The sequence below is a fragment of the Drosophila navojoa genome, chromosome 2 (assembly GCF_054131105.1).
Source record: "Drosophila navojoa isolate 15081-1374.11 chromosome 2, UAZ_NAV_1.0, whole genome shotgun sequence".
Taxonomy (NCBI): Eukaryota; Metazoa; Arthropoda; class Insecta; order Diptera; family Drosophilidae; genus Drosophila; species Drosophila navojoa.
The window spans coordinates 3,924,592-3,946,563 of NC_142890.1; the positions used below are offsets into that span (position 1 = coordinate 3,924,592).

A 21,972-nucleotide genomic window follows, 5' to 3' on the forward strand; every position below is an offset into this window, starting at 1 on the left:
TCAAGCAAATGTAGCAAAGCCAAAAGCTAGACAACAAGAACAACAACTGCGACGCACACGCAGCCAGATTTTAATCAAAAATTCACAGCATTGTTTGCCTGTCAAAGCAGCAAAAAAGGGCGATTATCGCAGGCGCAGGACGAGCAGGAGCCCGAGTAGGACTAAGAAAAGGCCTGCATATAGCAAAAGTTGTTACTGTTGTTGTTGGCTCAAATTCCAAGCGCATTTCATAAAGCACCACAGGCGAGAGTGAGTGAGAGGGAGAGAGAGGGCAACAGAGTAAGAAAAGAGAACAACGTGCCATAAAACTGTTCCATATTGTTGCAACAACTACAACGGCATCGACATCGGCATCGGCATCGCGCGTGACCACAGCTGCCCCCAAGCGCTGGTGTTGGTGCCCACCCACTTATCGCAACATTGCTTTATGGCATTCTTCTTCACTGCTGACCGACACATTTAATATAAGAAGCTCATGAATATCATTAGCAAGAAGAGAAGAAAAAAGCCATGAGCAGCCATTAAATTGTTGTAATAACAATGAAAATGTTTTTCGTGCATGATAAGATGCTCTTCAACATATTAAGTTTAATAACATTTTTAAATATTTTCCCGCGTTTGGTGTATTCTATTTAATTTTAGCCAGCTGGCAATGTGCATAGCGCTGCCACATCGGTAGTAATACATCGTGTACCACATACAAACTCAGCGGTCACACTCTTAACTATCGTATAGTTACAACTCGATACATTTGTGTGGTGGCGTACGATTGACACTCATCGTTACAAAAATATTCGCAAACGTTGTGGAAAGTGTTGTCGATGCGTTGTGCAGTGTTTAGTCTATTGTTTATTAACAGGTAAATAAATACTCAATATGAGCGTACTCATGTAAATGCCAACACTGTTAAGTAAATACTAAACAAACTGTGACTTTTGTGCAAGCCGAATGGCAGTATTTGTGTGATCAGCCTTTAGCATTGAGAGATAATTTTCTCTTGTCCATCTCGGTTTACTGTATAATTTGTGCGTCATCATTGTCTGTTCGCTGTTGTTTGATTACAAATATATGTGCAATATTGTTGACGAACTAAACAATCTACCGGTGCACTGTACATGTTGTTTCGTATTCGTTTGTTTGATTAGAAAGTCGGCTGCCGATATTGTGGGTGTGTGGGTACCGTTCGGAACGGCGGAGCGCAAGCAACAGCAAGAAAATTTCTCAACGTACGTCAAGGCGAACATCGCGCGAAAAAAAAAAACTGGAAAAAAAAAATCATAATATAATCGTCGGCGCTCTCGCATCACCCAACACCCGCTAGCCTAGACTTGCTCTCTTTGTCTCTCACTCTATCTGTCTGCCTTACGGCTCTTCCGCGCTCAGTGACGAAATAATGTCGACAGCGACGACGCGTCGGCACGCGTAGCTCTTTTTCAAAGGTCACGGGCGGACGCAGGAGGCGGACGGCGCTTGTTTTTGTTGGTGCGCTTTGTTTTGTTTTAGCGGCGGAAAGAACGCGAAAATACGATAATTCAAGATACAATGAAAATTAGAAGAAAAGGAAGCATTTCTATCGGATACATTTGACCGCAAAATACTTCTTACAGTTCGAGAAGCATTTGTTTTTCATAGGTTTCTCTATGAATGTGAGACGGTAACTTTAAAAGTGCGTTTTTATTATGAATTTGTCATTTGCTGAGTGCATCTCTAAAACTGCATTTCGATATTTATCAAACAGCTACAATGTTTTAGAACCACTTGTTTGCTATTGCTATTGCATTAGGTGTGACTCTAAAACTCTAAATGAAAGTAAAGTGTGTCACTCTGAAATTCCACATCTAGTCGAAGCCTGGCTCTAAAACAAATATATTTCATACTCATACTTATTCAATGTACTCCTTTCAACTCAATAAATCGAGTATATCAACCAATGAATGTTTTGTTTTCATTACGTCAGGCGCCAAGATGGATTTCGCCAGCGTACTTAATAAGAGCGAGCCACACCAGCGCACCATCATACACCTGGACATGGATTATTTCTATGCCCAAGTGGAGGAGTTGCGTGATCCCTCTCTGCGCACCCAGCCACTGGCCGTGCAGCAGAAGAACATTGTGGTCACCTGCAACTATGTGGCCCGAGCGAGAGGCGTTACCAAGCTGATGCTTGTCGTGGAGGCGAAACGTGTTTGCGCTGACCTAGTGCTGGTCAATGGCGAGGACCTGGCCCCATATCGGCTAATGTCCCAAAAGATCTTCGATCTGCTGCTCAACTACACGCCCGACGTCGAGAAGCTGGGTTTCGATGAGAACTACATGGATGTCACGTCGCTGGTAGAACTGCGACAGGCACACGCAGCCGATGCCCAGTTCAAGCCACCTGTGGGAAACATCTACCCAGCGGATGGCACTCCGCTGACTGCCTGCAGCTGCGGCTGCGCCCAACGACTGGCCATAGGCACGCGCATAGCCCAGGAAATACGCGACGAACTGCACCTGCGGCTGGGCATCACCTGTTGTGCGGGTATTTCCTACAACAAGTTGCTGGCCAAACTCGTGGGCAGCCGCCACAAGCCCAACCAGCAGACGGTGCTGGTGTCCACGTATGCCGAGCAGTTCATGCGGGAGCTGAACGATCTGCACAGCGTCACGGGCATTGGCCAGAAGACGCAAACGCTGCTGCAGGAGGCGGGCATTACCAGTGTGGAGCAACTTCAGAACTGCGACATGGACTTTATGCGCAAGAAGTTTGGCTTCGAGACGGCGACCAAGCTGCGCGACCTGGCACTGGGCCGCGATGCCAGCTGCGTTCGACCGACAGGCAAACCCAAGACGATCAGTGTTGAGGATGCCTGCAAGACCATATCGGTGCACGCGGATGTCACAGAAAAGTTTCGCATGTTGCTCAAGCGGCTGATGGAGCAGGTGGGTTGCAACCTATAAATAGAAATTCAACAGACACTCATATGTAACCCTTCCAACAGGTGGCCGAGGACGGTCGCATTCCCATTGCCATCAAGGTGGTGCTGCGTAAATTTGATCCCCAGAAAAAGAGCAGCCATCGCGAGACCAAGCAGGCGAACATACTGCCCTCGCTCTTCAAGGCCTCTGTCTGTGCCGGCGAGACGGGCGTCTGCAAAGTGCAGCTGGCGGATGGAGCCTTGGACAAGCTGCTCAAGATCATAATGCGTCTCTTTGAGCGCATTGTGGATCTGAATAAACCCTTCAACATCACACTTATTGGCCTGGCCTTCTCCAAGTTTCAGGAACGCAAGGTTGGCTCCTCGTCGATAGCGAATTTTCTCATTAAAAAGGCCGACCTGGAGGTGCAGTCTATCACTTCTCTAACTAATACGAGTCTCACTAGTCCTACGTCGGAGAGCAGTCCGACAGCGATGAGCGGCGACGAGGCCGCCTTTCGCTCCTCACCCACCACATTCAAGCCCAGTGATCAGTTCTATAGAAGACGCGCCACCACAGCGTCACCGGTGCCCATGCTCCTGGACAATGGCTCGGAATCGGCAGCCACCAATTCGGATTTCAGTGATTTCTCCGAAACGGAGGTGGAGCCCTCGCCCAAGAAGAGCCGCATTGGCCGCTTGCTGGTGTCGAAGCGCAGTCGCCTCGCCGGCGATGTGGCGGACACGGCAGCCGATGTAGCCTCGCCGAGCAAACTGCGCGTTTGCGATCTGCGACTCAACTCACGTGACAGCGAAAAGGATTTTCCAATGAGCCCAATTGCGGCGTCCACATCGGGATCGTCCAGTGCGCCGCGATTTCGCACAATTCAGCCGCCCAACACGCTGGTCAATCGAATCGATGGCAGTCTCCGTTTTATACCCGCACGCACGGCCAGCCGCCTTAGCTCGAATGCCAGCTCGACGGCATCTTCGCCGCTGCCCTCGCCCATGGATGACACAGTCAGTGCGCCCAGCACTCCCACTCTGACGCCAGCGTTGCAGGAGGCGGCGCAAGCGCCCAGTGTGGGCAGTGCAACCACAGAGGCGGCCACGGGCGATTCACTGGCGCATCTGGGCTGCCCCGCCGGAGTGGATGCTCAGGTCTTCAAGGAGCTGCCAGTTGAGTTGCAAAACGAATTGATTGCCTCATGGCGCAGCTCGCTAGTGGTCGCTGCAGCCAATGCCGTGGAGCAGGCGACCACTAGCAGCGGCAGCTCGGCCAGTGCCGACAGCAGCAGTAGCAGCAGCGGTGCCGGCAGCAGCAGCACCACCACGCAGAAGAATACCCTATATCGTTATTTCCTGAGGAACAAGTGATGTTGTTGTAGCCGCGTTCAACGCAAACTCTGCCTAATTAAGATTAAATACGAAACACATATACACTATATTATATATACACATATATATTTTGATAGGTTTGTGGTTTTAGAATAAACTGTTGATGAAATTCCCGATTCGCATTATTCAGTACATTTATTATTTCATATACACTTCATTGAATACTCACATACAGAATTTTAAAGGTGCCCTACTTAAGCTTAATAAATCTTTTACTTTCCTCTGTGTTTGCCCTTGCTAAAGCGTCCAAACGAATGCTGAACTGAAGCACTCTCACACTTTGCATATATTACTAATATGTGTTTTAAATAACAAAACTTGTTTTTGTTCTCTTTGTTGCTAAGAAATTTGGGAATCTGTCCGTTTGACTTGATACAAGTTAAAGTTGAAATACAAATTGAAGTTTTGTAGTTTACCTTAAATGGCAACAACGAAATATTTACAAAAAAAATTGAATATATATTAAATAGAAATAATGATTTGTATATAATTATATCAAATTTGTTTAGGGCGACCTATTATCATACATTTTAACTATATATATTTATATATATATAACTATATAATAAAATATTGATTAAAGTCTTTGAAGCAATAATTCATTTTTTATAGTGTTTTCTAGGAAAATGGCAACAACAGCAGAAATGACGGCAACAGTTGCAGTGGCACGTTCAGTGGCTCAGCCAGCCGCATTTGATGAAGAACTTGCGCAGCGAGATTTCCATGGGACTGCCCAGAGATGGAGCACCACTGAGACAGACCGTTTTGAAGGATAGATAGGTTGTGGGTGTTATGTTGTGCTTCTTGCACAAATCCAGCTCATTGTGCGTGAGCAAATTGCTGCCCAGTGGCTGAGGCAGACGTTTCAGCTCGTCCAGTTGGCTGCGCAGAATTTGGCTCATGCTTGGCGGCTGTTGTTGCTGCTGCAGTTGTTCCTCTGCCGAACTATTGCTGGCGGCGGCGGCGGCGGCGGCGGGATCGTTTAGATGCAGCTGCATTTTTAAGCCGCTTTGCAGCAGCTGCTGCTGATGTTGTGGGTTTCCCTTCGCTGCTGCTGTCGACTGTGGCAAGTTCGCCTGGGCTGCCGTCATCGTAGCCGTGGAAGTCGCTGCCGTCGCTGTCATTGCCGACTCCAATGTCAGCCCCTGGCCCATGTCCGTGCTCATCCCCATCCCCATCCCCATCGCCGTCGCCGTCCCCGTTGTCATTGTCGTCGGCAGCATCGTTGTCGTAGCTGCCGACGATGTCCGATAGCTATCCAAGTAGTTTCTGCTGGGCAATAATGCGCCGGAGCAGGTCGGGTCGCCGATGTGGTGCATGCTTCTTGGTGCGATTGAACTTGAACTTGCCTCGGCGCCGCTTAACTGTTCGCTGTGAATCGATGCAAACAAGAGAAAATATTGATGATATGACATGATCCATGCAGGGATGTATGTGTGGACTTACGCCTTTCTGGGATTCGCTTGAGGGGAGTGCAAGGAAGAGCTTAGCGGCCGAAGACTTCCATTGTAAGGATGTATGTTGTCCTGTGGTTAAACATTGTCTTATACAACCATTCAAACGCTGCGAGTTGGGCGCGTTGATAATACAAAGGAGCTGAATATCGTGAAAGTAAGACAAGAGACAGGGAGAACATTTTCATTGCGTTGCGTTGCGTTGCGATTCAACTAACATAGTTAACAACCAGAGCTGGAAAATCAACAGAGCTACTCCTTCATCTCAAAATGGATCAGTTGCCAATTTGGTTTTCCAGCTCTAGCAGACACGATATTCAACTCGCCATGCATTCAAATACAAGGGACCAATCACACAAACGATATGCCACACTTACGGTCTTTCCATGGCCATATGGTCCCGTGGAGCGATGTGTCGCCATTGCTGCATGCTGCTCAAAGTGCCGGCAATCGTCGATCTTCGTGATGCCATTGTAGCGATAGCGGTACAGCTCCGACTGCCTGATGCGCAGCTCCTTCTCGCGCTCAAGCGAACTGAGCAGGCGCTCGTACTCGTTGCAGGAGTAGAATTGAGCAAAGACACGAAAGCGATCACGGAACTCCTTCTGCTCCTTGGTGAGGCCCGGATGCAGCGCATAGTTGCGATTGCGAAAGAAGTTGGCCACGAGCTGATAGTCGCGCACCATTCGTTTTCTGCGTGCCCGCTCACGCAGTCGCCGTGTGTATATATCCACATGAGCCAGCTTCAGCATGATATCCACTTCCACATCCTCCGAACTTAATACAATGTTTGAGATCAACTGTTCGGCCGTTGGATCATACTCGCGCTCAAAGCTATCACGATTGGGCATGTAGCCCAGTTGCAGCGCTTCTTCATTGGTTATATCTAAGGGTGGCAGGCGGGCAAGCGCATTGGCGCCCAATGGTCCAGTGTCATCTTGAGTATGATCAACTAGGGAGGGCCGCAACAGATGCGCTGGCGTCCAAGTGGCCTTGCCAATTGTTCCATTCACAAATTTATTTACATACTCCTCTTTGGCATCCTCCGCGGACTTGGTTTCAATGTGTTTGCTAATATCCTCCCAATTGCCGAAGCCATACTGTTCGATTGCATCTAACAGACGAATCTCTTCGCGTGCCGTCCAGGCGCCCTTGCCGCGGAATACACTCAATATGGCAGTGCCGGTGTCCATAAACTGATATGCATGACTGTTTTGATGGGCGCCAATCTCTGCGCCAGTTGCGAAGCACTATAAAACGAAAATATTAATCATAACGGAAAAGTTCAAAAATACTTTTGTTTATGTGATTCTTCACGAACTATCGACCTTTGCGATAAGTAGAGACTAGTTATCCGTTACTGGCCAATACCGATTAGATCGGTCATTCAGATGATTAACTTAATTTCAAGCAGATACTAATTAACTGGAATATATTTATATATCCAGTTGCCTTGAGCTCGCATGAACTTAAGCATCAATTTTCCAGCACTTTTTATACAATGTTAAAAAACATTCAATCACATTTACTCAGACGCACTAGTATACATTTTTGCATATTTCGTTGCCGAGTACACAGAGAACAGCTGTTTAAAAACAACATCGTGAAATCGCCCGGCTATATGTACAGTTTTAGATGCGTCAGCACAAACACATATATATGTCAGCTCTTTTCGCGTTATGTCTGTGTCAGTGTGAGTAAAAGTCGATGTATGTAGCTGTATACTACATATTCATACATACACATACATATGTATACGTGTACTTATACTTACTTGGAGGCACAGGTCAAAATTTTCGCACTCAGCACAATGCACACGTATGCCTTGGATATCATCCTGGCAATTAGTGCAATTGTACTTTGTGAACAAATCCGCAATTGTAGTCATTTTGACGTTAAATAGCGTTTTTTCTTGAATAATTGAAAATGCGAAAAAACGCTTTATGCTTCAGTCGCCATCTTGGCCCAAAAACAGAGTTGCCATATCGTTCGAAAACACAGCTAACACCCTTGTCTTTCTCTGGTGTGACCAGTGCTGCATTTAGTTGTCGGATTACCAGAATGCGCGCCCAATTTAAAAATCGCACTTATTTTGGATACAATATAATATATATTTATTAAATTTCAAAAGTTTAATTCGAGTTTTGCCTTTTCTCTTGTAATAATCAATTTGTTTTTACGCTAATATCACAAAAATAATATATAAAACTAAAATATGAGAAATTCCGCATAATATCAAACCGAAACCGAATGAAATACGTAAATACATACAAATACCGATTAGTCTGTGGTTAGCTTAAGCCAAACAATAACAAAAAACATTATAAGCAATTAGCTGAATATAAATACAAACGGTGGTTATGGGAAGGAACACGTCTAAAATTATGCAAAATTTAAATAGCGTTAAGTAAAAATCAATCAAAGTATGTAATGCACTAATGCGTCGAATGATGACCGATGCTTAAATCTAAAAAAAAAGTTTTTAAATATAATTAATTATAAATATAAATATATATATGTCGATATATATGAATTGCGCTGGGCTTTCAACTTGTTGTTAGGAATTACAATGAAGCTTGCTAAATATAAGGTTATATTAAGATTGATTATTATTGATTAGTTTTGTTATATGTTGAATATGTTTTATAATATTGCTGTGTCCTTCCGAGCAGCAGCCGCTTTGGTATCTGAGGGGGACGCGGAGGACGGGGGACTCTCTGGATGAGGACTAGTAAGTGTATGGCATTTGTCGTTACTGTTGCTAGTTTGCTTAGACCATAACGTAAACAAATAATAAATAAAATAAAACAATGCTACTATATAAGAGAACTTTAACTTAAATCTTATGGCAAGTTGTTGTACAGCTGCGTTTTAGAAACGCTCACTTTACAAAACATACTTTTAATTTGAATACCTAAAATCATCTAAATAAGTCTATTTGAGCGCCAAATTCGTGATCGAGTCGCACCTGCTTGTGGGGAATTATGTTTCTATTATTATCTATATAAATATGTTTTTGATACTTTGTCGAGATTCGAGATTCACAAGCGAGCAAGATTCTGGCAGTTGTTCGCACAATTTGTCACAGTTTAGTTTTCTATCTTTCTTTTAATTTGATTTTTGATTGCGAGTTTCTTGTGTGAGCATAAAGGAACTAACAAATACTATCCAACCACGTGCAGGCGCGACGGCAAGCGTTGTCATGTGCGACAGGCAGCAGCCCCTACTAAACTGGAGCCGGCTCCTTGTCACCGCAACGAGACTCATAAATTGTTTTCGATTATAATGTCCCGATTGGGTTTAACATAAAGAAATGCAAAAGCTTTACCTAAAACATAACTATTAACTAATTTGGTATGTAAAGTCTTTGTGTCTTTAGCCACAATCTGATTATGATAAAAATTCCATGGGCTACAGCAACCGGCAAAGCAAACTAACAATAGCAACAACAATAAATTGCCAGTTAACTCACATGGGAAGGATTCCTTGATTATTATGAACGGGTCACACAATGCGGCTGCTCTGCTGCTCGTTTCCTGGTTCCTTTCCTGTTCCTGTTCTTTTTGTTGTCCTCTTGTGTTGTCTGCTGTGAGTTGTTGCTTTAGTGTAGATTTTGGCAAGGAAGCATCTAAACGTTGGCTAAGCATGGCTACAACTGGCGCTAAGGTCAGACGGGATCTATGTTGTGGGTGTGTGGGACTGGGACCAATGCTGGCTTGAACTCTAGTTACACGAATATGCAGCTCTGTGCATAAGTTGTGCCCAAATACATTCTGATCACAGCGACAGGCGCTGCTGTTGCTGCTGCTGCTGCATGGTTCAACTTTAGGTGTCGTTGGTGCGGTAATATTAGGTGGTTGTGGGTTAAGTTGCTTCTTGATAAAATACTTGTGGGGTTTGTTCATCTTTAGTTACGGTAGAATCTGCTTCTTGGGTTTTTTTAACTCAGCGTCTTCGTCACGCTTGACTTCAGTGTAGCGTTCGCCCTTGAGCGACACTATTTTATTATCACGATAGCGCACAAGCTTACGCGGCTCCATTTTGGGCACCACCGGCTTGTACTCCCGCTGAGTGGCATTCTTATCCACATACGAGTATCTGGGGAGCAGAACAAATGCAAATACAAGGACACGGAGAAACGGAATATGTTCTACCTGGCTATAATGCGATTCTTTAGCTCATTATCATCGACGACAACGTTTTTCTTCATGCCAACAGTGTGCGACTTGTCGGTCAAGCTCTGATTGGTGTCCTGGCGATGCAAGAGGATTTGTGTAGCACTATCAATGTCACCCTTCGATATAGCAATGCAATGTTTTATCTGTCAAAATGTCAAATTTTTTAATTTACAAGTTAGGGCTTTGTTTAAAAAAGTAATATTATTCATGATTTTCTTTAATTTTTGTCTTACGGGAAATAATTTAACATTGTTCGGACTACTGACTCACCTCGACGTAAGCAGTATCGGGGAACATTTCCTGCAGCACTTCGGCCTCATCCAAAAAGTAATCGCAATTCGAGCTGGAGCTATCAGTGGAGCCTCCATCACTGGTCTCAGACAAGTGCTGGGAGCGCTTGCCGTGGCAGCCGCCATTGCCGTTGCCGCTGCTGCTGCTATTGTTCGAGGATAATTCGTCCTTCTCCGATATGGACGAGTTGCGTGCACGCAGCTTGGACTCTGGTATAATGTTAGACAAGCTCAATGCGCTTTAAAAAAAAAAAAAAATATTAATGACACAGAAAATAACACAAATGTAAATAGAATTCGAGAATATGTTCTGGCTTACTGGAGCGATAAATTGATTGAGCTATGGTTGTCTTGATTCTTTTCCATATCGGTCAGCTCGTTGGCCAGCTTGTATATCCATTCGCATATAACGCCCTGATCGATGGTTGAAAACTCCTCAAAATAGGCGCCCATCATCTCCACGAAGCCCTCGACATCGAAGCAAGGATCCTGCGAGGCCTCCTCCAATATTGATATGATATAGGAAAGGACGATCTCATCCACAACACTAAAGTCGGCACCTGGTATATGTGCACTGACAAACTGGACAAGACTTCGCTTCACCATCTCGTGTTGTTTTTCCAAATTGGTCATGATTCCACTATTTTTTTCTATTACTAGCTTAGTTCAATTTGTTTGGGTTTTCTCGTTTGTTCGGCGAATTTCGTTTGGCTGGTTTACCTATTATTTCTGTAATGCAGATATATAGATATTGTATATGTATGTATCTTTGTGCGTGTGCATGTGTGGGGAAGTGGACACCCGACGTTGTTATATTTATTGCAAACTGTGTCGGTTAATTCATTGAGTCTAAAACATTTTTATATTAATGCAACATTAAAACAAACTTGAAATAAGAATTCGTTTTAAATAGCGTACTTTTTGCTTGCTGCGCCTTTCTTTTGCTGCTGCTGCTGCTTCTTCTTCTTTTCAATCAATAATACTTTTGCAGCGCAATTGTGACGAATATTAAATTTATCGAGAGAAAAATACTGCACACGTAAATTATCGATATAATACCACATTCGCGTGTACAATTTGAATGACAGAATAAAATTAATTAAGCTATCAATGCTATTCTATTTATGATTTATTTATTAATACATATTTGTTTTGAGATAAATGTAATATAAAATGTTTGATAAATATAGTGCGCTACACATAGTATTTGCATGTGGTTATCATAATACTGAGAGACTTGTGCTCTTTAATACATAAATAAATAGTGGGATAGATTTGATATTAAATTGTATGTATATATTCATTAATGTATTATAAAACCCTATGACTCTGTGAATAAAAACATTAAATTTTATACCTTTATTTTTATTACTATTAAAATATATACATATAATATGAAATTCAAATGAGTTTAAACAAACTTACTACTTATCCGAGATATTTTCTGGAATAATTGAAAACAGCGAATCTCTCTTATGCCGCCATCCTTTATTCAATTCAGCAACTATCGATATTTGTTAGAGGATAGTTGAATAGCGCAAAAATGTTTATTTATTATTTTACAGCACTACAAATAAGTGATTGCAATTCAAATTTACATATATAAATTGTAACTGTCAGTTGGAAGATTATGCACCTGCCTAATGGGGTTACGTAAATAAAACACCTACTACAGATTGTCTGTTTTTGCAGTACCTGTAATGCAAAGGTAGAGCTTATGCATGTATATATAAGAAAGACGAAAGCAGGTCAAAGTTTTGGCAAAGTCGAGATATCGTTCTGAGCCACATTTATCGCGGCCAAGGGGCTGCTGAACTTGTCACGTTTGCCTCAGTATTGGTATTAGCTGCTAGCGGTAAACTTCATTTTATTGAACGATGATAGTATTTATATTATATTGAAGTTCAAGGTTACAATCGCTGCCGAACAAAAGAGAATTGAGCGAGAGAAGCACTAATTAGTAATCACGCGAAACGCATGATAATGATAAAGCATACTAAATATATGTAAATGAAAATCGGTTTTGAAACATGTATTTTTATACATAAGACCCGGAAGCTCGCTTACTATCGCTATTTCACTCACTAGACAGTTGATTTACCTATATGGAGTGGAGTAAATATTGGCCCATGTAGTTAACAGTTGGATTTTTGGGAAACCTCTGACCGATCTGACTGATGAGCTATTTTTCCCATAAGCGAAATGTGTTAACACGTTTCGAATTTTTGCGTAATTTCTCGTTAAATACCTCAATGGAGCGGAGCCAGCCGAGTGTCATAAGAGCTGTCTTTTTAGTTCGTGCACTGTTTTTTATTTTTATTTATTTATTTATTTTTTTTGTACAATTTGTTTTGCCGTGACAATGATAATAAATCAATTAGTTGGAAGCTATTTTTATGCTTCTAAGGGTTTTACAGTTGAAAAGCTTTTATTTTGTTCAATTGTTATACTCGTTACCTGAATAATAAGAGTATATTGGTTGTGTACAGCGAGAGAAATTTCGAATATATATCGAATGGTCGGTATCCATGATCATTGATAACAGTAAAATATCTTTATAACTCTCTTTTATCAATATAGGAATGCATTTTAGTTCTTTCTTACTTGAAGGGTGGGAGTCCCCAAATTTTTACATGCGTCATTATTGATCTCTCCTTACACATTGTATGGTTCTTCAATGGAGAGCGTTATATCCTCGAATATACTCACTTTTCAAAGTGCTTTTGGAGCCATACCAAATTGTAATGGTTATTTTCGTTTTTTAACGAGGGTTTTGGAATTACCGCGCAATATCTTAAGGTACAGCGCGTGACTTCTAGGGAGGTGAATAAACTTTTTGAAAAGAAACAACCAATTCAATTTTTCGCAATACAAAAATAACAGTTTTGCTTTCTTTTGGCCCGCTTAGCAGACGCAATAATTGTTTCAAACTTGACCTTACCACCAAAAATAAAATTAAAACAAGTGCCAAAAATAAAAATGTCTTAAGCCGCAACTGAAATCAGCAATTAACGCGACTTCGATTTGCACCAGGCCGAGCAATACAGAAATAAATAATGGATTGACCAACACACCAAGCCGAAACCAAATCACGGGCCTGTTAGTGTCGCTCTTTATGTGTGAGTGTGTGTATGTGTGTATGTGTATGGGCCTGGGCCTGGCTCCGCGTTCTGGCCGCTGCCGACGCCAGCGGCGCGGCTTCGTTGACGACGTCAACGCTTCGGTTCAGCCGGCGGATGAACGCGCAATTTTTGTTTATTTATACAGCCGAGCGTGTAGAACTCCGTATTAGTGTCTTCTTGGCGTTCGCCGTTGACGGGTTTCTCGTATCCTCAGCTAACCCAGTGTGAGTGTCTGACAGCAGTTCAGTGATTCGTGCTGCATAACGTGTATGTGTGTGTGAGCGAGTGAGCGAGTGTGCTGGTGTGTTGTAACTGTGTGCAACGGGATCATCCATAACAAAGTACAAATCAGGTACGGAAGTGAATCGATCGATTATGATCGATAATGGGTAAACAGTGTGAAAGTGAAGCCGATATCGATAACAAACGCACATAAATTAGTTATGGACTGGACTGGACTGCCGCTGGCTGTAACTAACTGGCTGTCAAATGTGACTGTCAAATCTGGCTGAAAGGCCAACTCGAATTGTTGCACATTTTGTGTTGGTGATGTTTGCACCGACTTGCCGCAACGCCGCTCATTTTAGCACAGCATTGGCTGAGCTAGTCAGGCTGCCTTGACTAATTTTCGTTAGTTGCAATTTTGTTGCTCTTTGCTAATGTTTCTTTATTGGTGCCTGGCACTGGCTGTCTGATATTTCTAGTTGACCTTAACCCAATGCAATGCACATAGATTAAGTGCTGAAAACTTGTCTGAGGAGCTGCTGCTGCTGTTGCTGCAGTTGCAGTTGCTGCAATTTTGCCAGCCACCCAAGGCCAAGACTGACAACTTTGAGGCGGCCAAAACTAAATGCTTTGAACTTGTAATCAATAAATGGCGATTACATTGCCAGCTGCATCAAGATCAATTCTAATAGCGAAACACCGCCTCCACTCGCCCCACCTGCCGTCTCCAGCCATTTTCAATTTACTAAATGGAGCGCTGCTGAGTCGGCAAGACTTGGGCAACCGAAAGAGACCCGAAATGTCAAAACCCAATTAACGTTGCAAATATTTACCAAGTAATTAAACGAGCGCCTCTTTGGCTAAGACCTGGTCTCTCAGTTGCCCAAGAGTCGTTTCACGTCTAGGCGCTAGTCGCTAGGCGCTTAAATCAATTCAAGGGCTAAAGTCAGCTCAAAAACATATACTAAACAACATATATAAGTTAGAGCCTCGACTAATTGATTGACCCCCCTTATGCCAAGCAAAATAGTAACAAACAGTTAGGTACTGGGTGCTTATAGCAATACTGACTAATACAACAATAAGGAAATCTATTAAAGCCAAGTTGAAAGAAGAAAGAAAAACAAAAACAAACGAAAACAAAACACATTAAGAGAGCTCATAATACTTTTGACCAAAGTCGAATTTAATGTGCAATTTATTATATCTATATGTATCTATTTTTTGGTTTACTAATGCATAAATTAAATATATATATTCCATATGTATATGAATATGAATGTTAAAGGTCTTGAGTACATACATAATAATTATCTAATCGTTAAATCTTTGACATATTTGCTTTCAAGCTTGGCAAAGATTTCCACGTATTTAACTTTTCTTATACTCTTCTCTTTCTATCATTCTGTTTCTGTCTCTTGCATAGCTGAAAAGTAAATTTGACTAAGCCCGACAGCTAGACTTATGAATGTTTGAAAAACAAAAATATATAAAATAAATAATATATTGACTAATAGATGTGGTTATATATTAAATAATATATTGTAAAATAAAAAAAAATGTTTGTCCATTCATAAATCAATATTCCAACGCTTTGTATGTATTATATTTAACATCTTGTTAATACAAACATCAAATTTCAAATAATATTTTCCGATTTCCTATAAGCAATCTAATTATCTTTAGTTTTCCTTCCAAGCAGACATACAGTAAAAAATGTTTATTGATTTTACACAAAAAAAAAAGTTTTTCTGCTGTGTTTTGTCTTTTTTTTCGAAACAATCTGATTGGCATATAGATGGCTCACAAATTCAGCAAACTTCCACTCAGTAAGCATATACGAACACACTTATATATCTATCGTCTGACTCTATATGACCAATAGGTCATATTTGTCCAATTCCATCGTGTTACACCATCGATAATGGGGTAAAAATCTGGTGTTAGATAGAAAATGGCAGTGCACAGAGTCACTTCTAGGTACGGACAATTGTTTGCTTTGCCTTTAGCATATGTACAGGTAGATGCGTGTGAAAATCACGTTACAATGTATGCACACACTAAACATCCGTGCCGTGCCGGAGCTTCGATCTGATGCTTTTCGGTGGTACTTTGGGTGTGAGCTTGGGGGTCACACGCCACTTGGCTGTGTTTGTGTGAAAAACAAAGTGGGGAAAATTATAGAAAAAAGATACAACAAAATTGTATACATGTATATGTATGTGTGTGTATGTGTGTGTGCATTTGTCGCCCATTGGCTTGTAATTATTTGCCCAGTGCAATTATCTAAATGCAACAAGCGAGTTGCAGCAGATGCAGCTGCACTGAAAATCATTAATTGCGTCGTGTGAAGAAACAACAAAGTTACAGCAAAAAAAAAAAAAAAAAAAAACAAAAGAATATTCTAGACAAATGTACATACATACATAAAACTAGATATATAGATAGAGTTCTGTGGGCGTGCTTGTGTATGTGAAGTGTATAAGAAGTAGAACCTGAATAACTGGGCTAAGTTCACTAGCCATCAGTGTTTAGTGTGCTTAATTTATTTTCGATAGCCTTAAAACTGAATATATTTTCTTGCTCAGAATCGTAGAAGATCTCTAAGTGGAGCTCTGTGCAGCTGCCTAAGCCTCTACATACCAACTGCTCATAGTATGCATAGCTACTCGATTCATAGATCGATAAATAAACATCTTTATCAAAAGAAGAACAGTTAATTATAGTAATAATACCTATGTTAGCATACAAAAGCAGCAAAATTGTGTTGGGTAGGGTATCTCCTAGTCAGACATGAACCATTTTTGACTGAGTAATTTACCCGCATTATTTAGATGTCAAGAATTTGGAGTAGCTTGAGTCGGGATCTGACATGAGCACAGCTGCTCATGATATTTAAAACAAAAATTAAAATAGAATAAAAAAAAAAACTGAGCAACTCCCAAACCGACAATAAAAATATACACATACATATATATACATATATATATAATAAACTTTTTTTTTAGAAAAGCAACAATAGTGGGAGACTTATACACGCTGCTAAAGGCTACAGCAACAAAAAAAAAAAAACAAAAAAATCGCATAAAATCAATTATGCATACAAAATAATTTTGCGTCAATGTGCTATTTATATAGATATAAATTGATTTTGGCGTCTATTGCTTTCATTTTTTTACTCATTTACATATCAAAATTTCGTTTAATTTACATAGAATTTATTAGCTTTGTGCAATTTTAATCACTCTACTTAGCCCGCTAATTAATTTCTCATAAATCTCGCAAATTAAGTGCTAGACAGAGAGACTTGACAGGGGCCAGCGGCTTTTGGGTCTCACTAATTGCATCTATGTATTCCAAAACCGGACAAGGGCAAGGGCAAGTGCAAGTGCAGTGCCAAGTATTTGTCTAGCTGTCTCACTGACTGACTGACAGACTATCCGTCCGCTTGGCCGTCTGTCCCACGTTTAGCGTCACATTTTTGGTCGTGATAATGCCGCAGAGCTCATTTTCCTGTCTCCAGTGTCAATCTGTTAGCTGTTTTGCTGACGCTAGCAGCACTGCCCGGCCGACGCGTCGGCCTGCATACAAATGAGCTGGCCCAAGATGTACGCTTCGCTGATCCAGGCACAAGCCCATAACTGGGCTCGCAAGTCCCCTCTGGCATTAGGCTGGGCAAATGTGGCACAGTCGTTGGCATTGCGGCGATCGTGTCAGATCTGTGTGCGATAGAGTCATCAGATGTCCACGGTTGACAACAGTTCAGGTACAATTCTCATCGGTTCTGGCCAGCTCTTTGGCTACTGCTACAGATTCAATGCAAGATATCAAGCATACGCCGTGTGTGTCGCGTGTAAGCCATAACAAATTTGTAATTTGAGTCGGAAGGCTGAACGTAAAAATAATAAATAATACATTAATTTATATAGAAATTATCAATAATCAATACATTCCAAAAAATTACAATAATTTCAATTCAAATCGAAATTCTATGCAAGAAACTGGAAATTTTCAAGAACCTGCACAGAGTAATAAAATCTCAAATCGAAATAAAATTGTGAATTATATTTAGATAGGCCCTTTGGCAAGGTCATGAACCGGAAGCGCTCTGGCCGTTAGATCTCTCTCTCTCTCTCTCTCTCTCTCTATACAGATGTTAATTCAACGAAATATATCCGAAAACAAGTTGCCCAACAGCAAAGCGAGCGCCGCAATTGAAAATTAATATCTCAATCATACGGCGGGCACATTCAGTCTGACATAAAGACAGAAACAGACTGAACAGAAGACATGGGTGCTCAATGTTGTTCCGCGTGCAATTTAAATAACAAAAAGGAATAAATTGGATATATGGCTGGCATGCGTCTATATATGTGTTTGTGATAAAAAAGTTTATGAAATATTTAAATGGGCGATCGAGAAGCGGGTTAGGCAAGCAGCACAAGTTGTCATGTACATAAATGCTTAGAACATTGCGAGTGTAAGAGTGTGTGTGTGTGTGTGTGAGGCTGCGCCATCTTGAATACTAAAAGCTCACATATGTATGTATGTGTAGCTCTACACTTGGCATCTGCAAGATGAATGCCAAAGTTATACGACTTTAGTGCCAAGGCGAAAAATTCAATCTAGCCTTGTAGAATGCCACACACACACACACTCGGATAGCTCAACTTGATCAGGTCTTTAAGCCACAGTAAGTTGCGGTCGCAGAACCACTAAAGCCAAAACCCCATCATCAGAAGCCAAGCGTTTTAATTATGCGAATTGTCTTATCGATGTTTTTATGTATTATTTTTTAAGTTTATTAATTTTTTGTTGTTGTTGTCTCTGTGCATGTATTTTGTTTTTGTTTGTTCGTGCTGCTGCTGCTGCTGCTGCTGCTGCTGCTGTTGCACTGACTTGACATTGATTGAATTGAGTTATTATTTTGTGTTTGTTGCCCGCTGGCTGCAACAGCAGCCTCTGTGTGGCAGCTGCTGTCGTCATTTAGCTGGCCGCACGATTTTGGGGCTGACGTCGCCCCATTGTCTCGTCCCTCTGCCGACTGCGTCGCCTTTTAGCATTTTCTTTTTCATTAAGTAAAATATTTGCGTGCTAGCTGCATTCCTATGCCGCGCACGCTCACCTGGCGAGCATAATCAAGCACCGGGATCCAGCAACAGCTCCAACTCGATGCGACTCGTCTACCTATCGAACGCTGTCTTTGTCTCCGTCTCTGTCACAGTCGCTGTCTCCGTCTCGGTCTCGATTCGTGCCGGACGTGCGCAGCCTGTCTAAGCAGCGCTCAGCTTAGAATATTTCATTCAATAATTTGGCAACGCGCGATTCGGACGTCAGCGGCGAAATAGCAAAAAATAAAATTAAAAAAAAATATATCCGATCGAACGAAAGTTTCTAAATGTCTTGCAAATCTTTTTCATTGCAGTCATCTAGCTGAATAAAACAACAGAAAATATATTAAAATAATATCAATATGACGACCTATATGAAAATATTCGAGGAACGCATCTCCGGCCTGGCCAAGGGTGTGGGTGAGTATTATCCATCGAGGCTCGCAGCTTGAAGAACCACTTCTAAATTGAAAATCCCCGCTTAGATGAAACGGTGGACAGCTGGTTTCTGATGAGCTCACCAGCGCCCGTTGTTGCTGTGGTGCTCGTCTATCTGGCATTCGTGCTGAAAATCGGTCCGGAGTACATGAAGAATCGCAAGCCCATGGATCTGAAGCGCATTATGGTGTTCTACAATGCCTTTCAGGTCTGCTACTCCATATGGATGTGTCGTACGGTAAGCACACGTGGCGTATACTTAACACAATTGAATACAAATCTTTGCATATAATGATGATAATGGTGATGATGATCATGATGATGATGGTGATTTCTATTTGTATTGCAGTCATTCAAGGAGAGCAATGTCATGGCATCGATACTTTCAAAGAAATGCGAAATCCATCGCACACGCGAACAAAACTTGGCTCTGTACTCGGGCGCCTGGTTCTATTTCTTCTCGAAGATCATCGATCTGCTGGACACCACGTTCTTTGTGCTGCGCAAGAAGAACAATCAGGTCTCGTTCCTGCATGTCTATCATCATACGATCACCGTGCTATTCTCCTGGGGCTATCTGAAGTACGCGCCCGGCGAACAGGGCGTCATCATTGGCATCCTCAACTCGGGCGTGCATATCATTATGTACTTCTACTACATGGTCGCCGCCATGGGACCCCAGTACCAGAAGTATCTCTGGTGGAAGAAGTACATGACCACCATTCAGCTGATTCAGTTTGTGCTCATCCTCGGCTACATGCTCACCGTTGGCGCCAAGGGCTGCAACATGCCCAAGACTCTGACCTTCTTCTTTGTGGGCAACACGATCATCTTCCTCTATCTGTTCGGCAACTTCTACCGCAAGACGTACCAGAAGAACAAGACCGTCGATGCCAATGGCAATGCCATGCACAGTGGCGGCAGGAGCATGAATCTGGCGCAGTCGGCTCTGAGGGCTGCCGGCGGCATGGGCTGCATGCCAATGCAGACTAAGAACAACAACAACAACAACAACAACAACAACATCGACTATAAGCCCTACATCGATCTAAACAATAACAGTGTGAAGCCCCTGAAGATGGAATGAGCGATTAGGCTAAGTTCGGGGCTAGCTTTGGTAGGGTTGCTTTGTCTGTAGGTTAATCGTACGTGTTTTTTTTAGATCGGGGCTTAAGTCTAGTGTTAAACGTTTATCCATAACCCTTAACTGTACATGAACAACTGAATCTGAATGATGATAATGAGCTTCTTAAATGTAGTTGATGATGCCAAACAGCAGAAGATTTCATCCAAATACCTAGGCGTGTAAGTGTGTGTGTGAGTGGCCGAACGAGTCTGTGTGAGAGTGAGTGAGTGCGCGTGTGCGTGTGTCTGCCTGTCTGTGTATGTATATTGCCCTAAGTATTGAAATGTAAACAGCTTATTGTTAATAATTATCGAAAATTGATTTGTTTCCAATTACGTCAATGCTGAACAAAATAAAACAAATATATTTTAACTCATTTTTAGAAAACCATTTGACTGTTTTATTCAATATGTAGCTCAAAGACAGGGTATATTAGCTGAGTGACATATGTGTGACATATTTAGTAGCCATTTGCAATGGAAATGGAAAGGTTTATTAATATAAAAGTAAAGTGTTTAGGGTCTCTATACTCTATAGCTAAAGAGCGAACGGGGTATATTAGGTGAGTGATTTTTTAGACATATAACGATCTTTTCATAGATTAGATATTTACAAGTTCAGTATACTCTGTGCTCATAGAGCGAAATGGGTATGTTTAGAAATGAATATATATATTCGTGTGCATATCGAACGTTGCAAATGATCGATATTTCCGATTATTCACATATCGATCAATTATCAACTATCGATAGACATTCAAAAATATTTAAATTATTATCTAGTCGTGTTCCATATAACTATAAACCGAGTGCTACGCAACCGTTTGCAATATTCTCATCTGTTTCTGTTTTTTTTTTTTTTTTTTTTCCTTCGAATATGTTCTTGGCTAGTTTAACCTTCGAGTTCTTTCTAATCACCGGACAAACCAGTTGGTCTTCGATATATTTATGACAGCCGCAGGGTACCCGCAAGCCCCTGAAATTTGAAGCCAACTCTGAAATCAGCTCGTGTCAAGCTAAATATGAAATTTATGCAGATCCCAGCCGCTGAATTTCTTTTATTGCAATGATTAATACCCGCACCGAAGACGAAGACAGCGCCTTCGGCTTGAACTTGACTCGCGTGCCTTTTGGTTATGCAATTGTTTTTTTTTTTTATTCTTATTATGTTTTGTTCTTTATCTAACGTAAGAACAGGTTCAATCGGCGAGACATTATGGCGACTCACAAGAAACACATAATCAACGAAAATTATAAATTCTAATTTCAAGCAATTTTTCAGTTTTTTATTCTGCTGCCAAGCAGCCACACGAGTGCAAAGGGCTTGGATGTTTTGTTGTTGCGAATTTCAGCCATGTGGATGATGCATAAATAGTTTCTTATTAAAATAGCAAATTCATACATACATACATACATATATATCTATACAATCGAGTATAGCTACCATAGCTGCGAAGAAGACAAGTTTATCCAGAATTTGAAAGACGTGCTCCCTGGCCATGCCTTGGCCGTATAACATCCCATTAATCACCGCATATGCAAATCAACTGAAAATGTTGTCTTGCGAAGATTATGCCGCAAAATTCACCAGCTCTATCTGTCGCGATGGTAATCTTTATATATAGACTGTCAATGTATTATTAGACTCTGTTTTGTAAGTCAAATAATTTCGAATTACATAATTATACAGACTCGTGTAATGTAAATTTAAAATACATATTTTACGAAATTTCA

The 21,972-nt window shown here is 41.6% G+C and overlaps 4 protein-coding genes across 10 annotated transcripts; 2 read left to right on the forward strand and 2 right to left on the reverse strand.

Annotated features, from left to right (window-relative positions):
• Positions 1-720: 720 nt before the first annotated feature.
• PolI (DNA polymerase iota) lies at positions 721-4,411 on the forward strand. Of its 3 annotated transcripts, none has more exons than XM_018112281.3 (3): positions 721-859; positions 1,958-2,922; positions 2,982-4,411. In XM_018112281.3, exons 2-3 carry the CDS (start codon positions 1,966-1,968, stop codon positions 4,272-4,274), a joined length of 2,250 nt encoding a protein of 749 aa, XP_017967770.1. In that variant the 5' UTR covers positions 721-859; positions 1,958-1,965; the 3' UTR covers positions 4,275-4,411. The 3 variants fall into 3 exon arrangements, with proteins under 3 accessions (XP_017967770.1, XP_089112818.1, XP_089112753.1); XM_089256692.1 differs by lacking the exon at positions 721-859 and adding an exon at positions 916-1,654; XM_089256627.1 differs by lacking the exon at positions 721-859 and having other exon boundaries at positions 1,819-2,922.
• Positions 4,412-7,750, reverse strand: Ada2b (Transcriptional adapter 2B). Of its 2 annotated transcripts, none has more exons than XM_018112282.3 (4): positions 7,524-7,750; positions 6,127-6,999; positions 5,742-5,821; positions 4,412-5,666 (listed from the first exon to the last, which is right to left on the reverse strand). In XM_018112282.3, the coding sequence occupies exons 1-4, from the start codon at positions 7,635-7,637 to the stop codon at positions 4,967-4,969; spliced, it is 1,767 nt and encodes a 588-aa protein (XP_017967771.2). In that variant the 5' UTR covers positions 7,638-7,750; the 3' UTR covers positions 4,412-4,966. The 2 variants fall into 2 exon arrangements, with proteins under 2 accessions (XP_017967771.2, XP_017967772.1); XM_018112283.3 differs by having other exon boundaries at positions 5,283-5,666; positions 5,742-5,891.
• An 86-nt stretch (positions 7,751-7,836) lies between these two features.
• LOC108659396 (CUE domain-containing protein 2) lies at positions 7,837-11,269 on the reverse strand. The gene is made up of 5 exons (XM_018112289.3): positions 11,136-11,269; positions 10,537-10,946; positions 10,198-10,456; positions 9,904-10,070; positions 7,837-9,847 (listed from the first exon to the last, which is right to left on the reverse strand). Exons 2-5 carry the CDS (start codon positions 10,848-10,850, stop codon positions 9,661-9,663), a joined length of 927 nt encoding a protein of 308 aa, XP_017967778.1. The 5' UTR covers positions 10,851-10,946; positions 11,136-11,269; the 3' UTR covers positions 7,837-9,660.
• Positions 11,270-13,414: 2,145 nt separating this feature from the next.
• On the forward strand, positions 13,415-20,626 carry bond (elongation of very long chain fatty acid james bond protein). Of its 4 annotated transcripts, none has more exons than XM_089263243.1 (4): positions 13,415-13,563; positions 18,990-19,095; positions 19,161-19,351; positions 19,463-20,626. In XM_089263243.1, the coding sequence occupies exons 2-4, from the start codon at positions 19,038-19,040 to the stop codon at positions 20,198-20,200; spliced, it is 987 nt and encodes a 328-aa protein (XP_089119369.1). In that variant the 5' UTR covers positions 13,415-13,563; positions 18,990-19,037; the 3' UTR covers positions 20,201-20,626. The 4 variants fall into 4 exon arrangements, with proteins under 4 accessions (XP_089119369.1, XP_089119363.1, XP_089119377.1 ...); XM_089263237.1 differs by having other exon boundaries at positions 13,502-13,691; XM_089263251.1 differs by lacking the exon at positions 13,415-13,563 and adding an exon at positions 15,332-15,393.
• Positions 20,627-21,972: the final 1,346 nt, after the last annotated feature.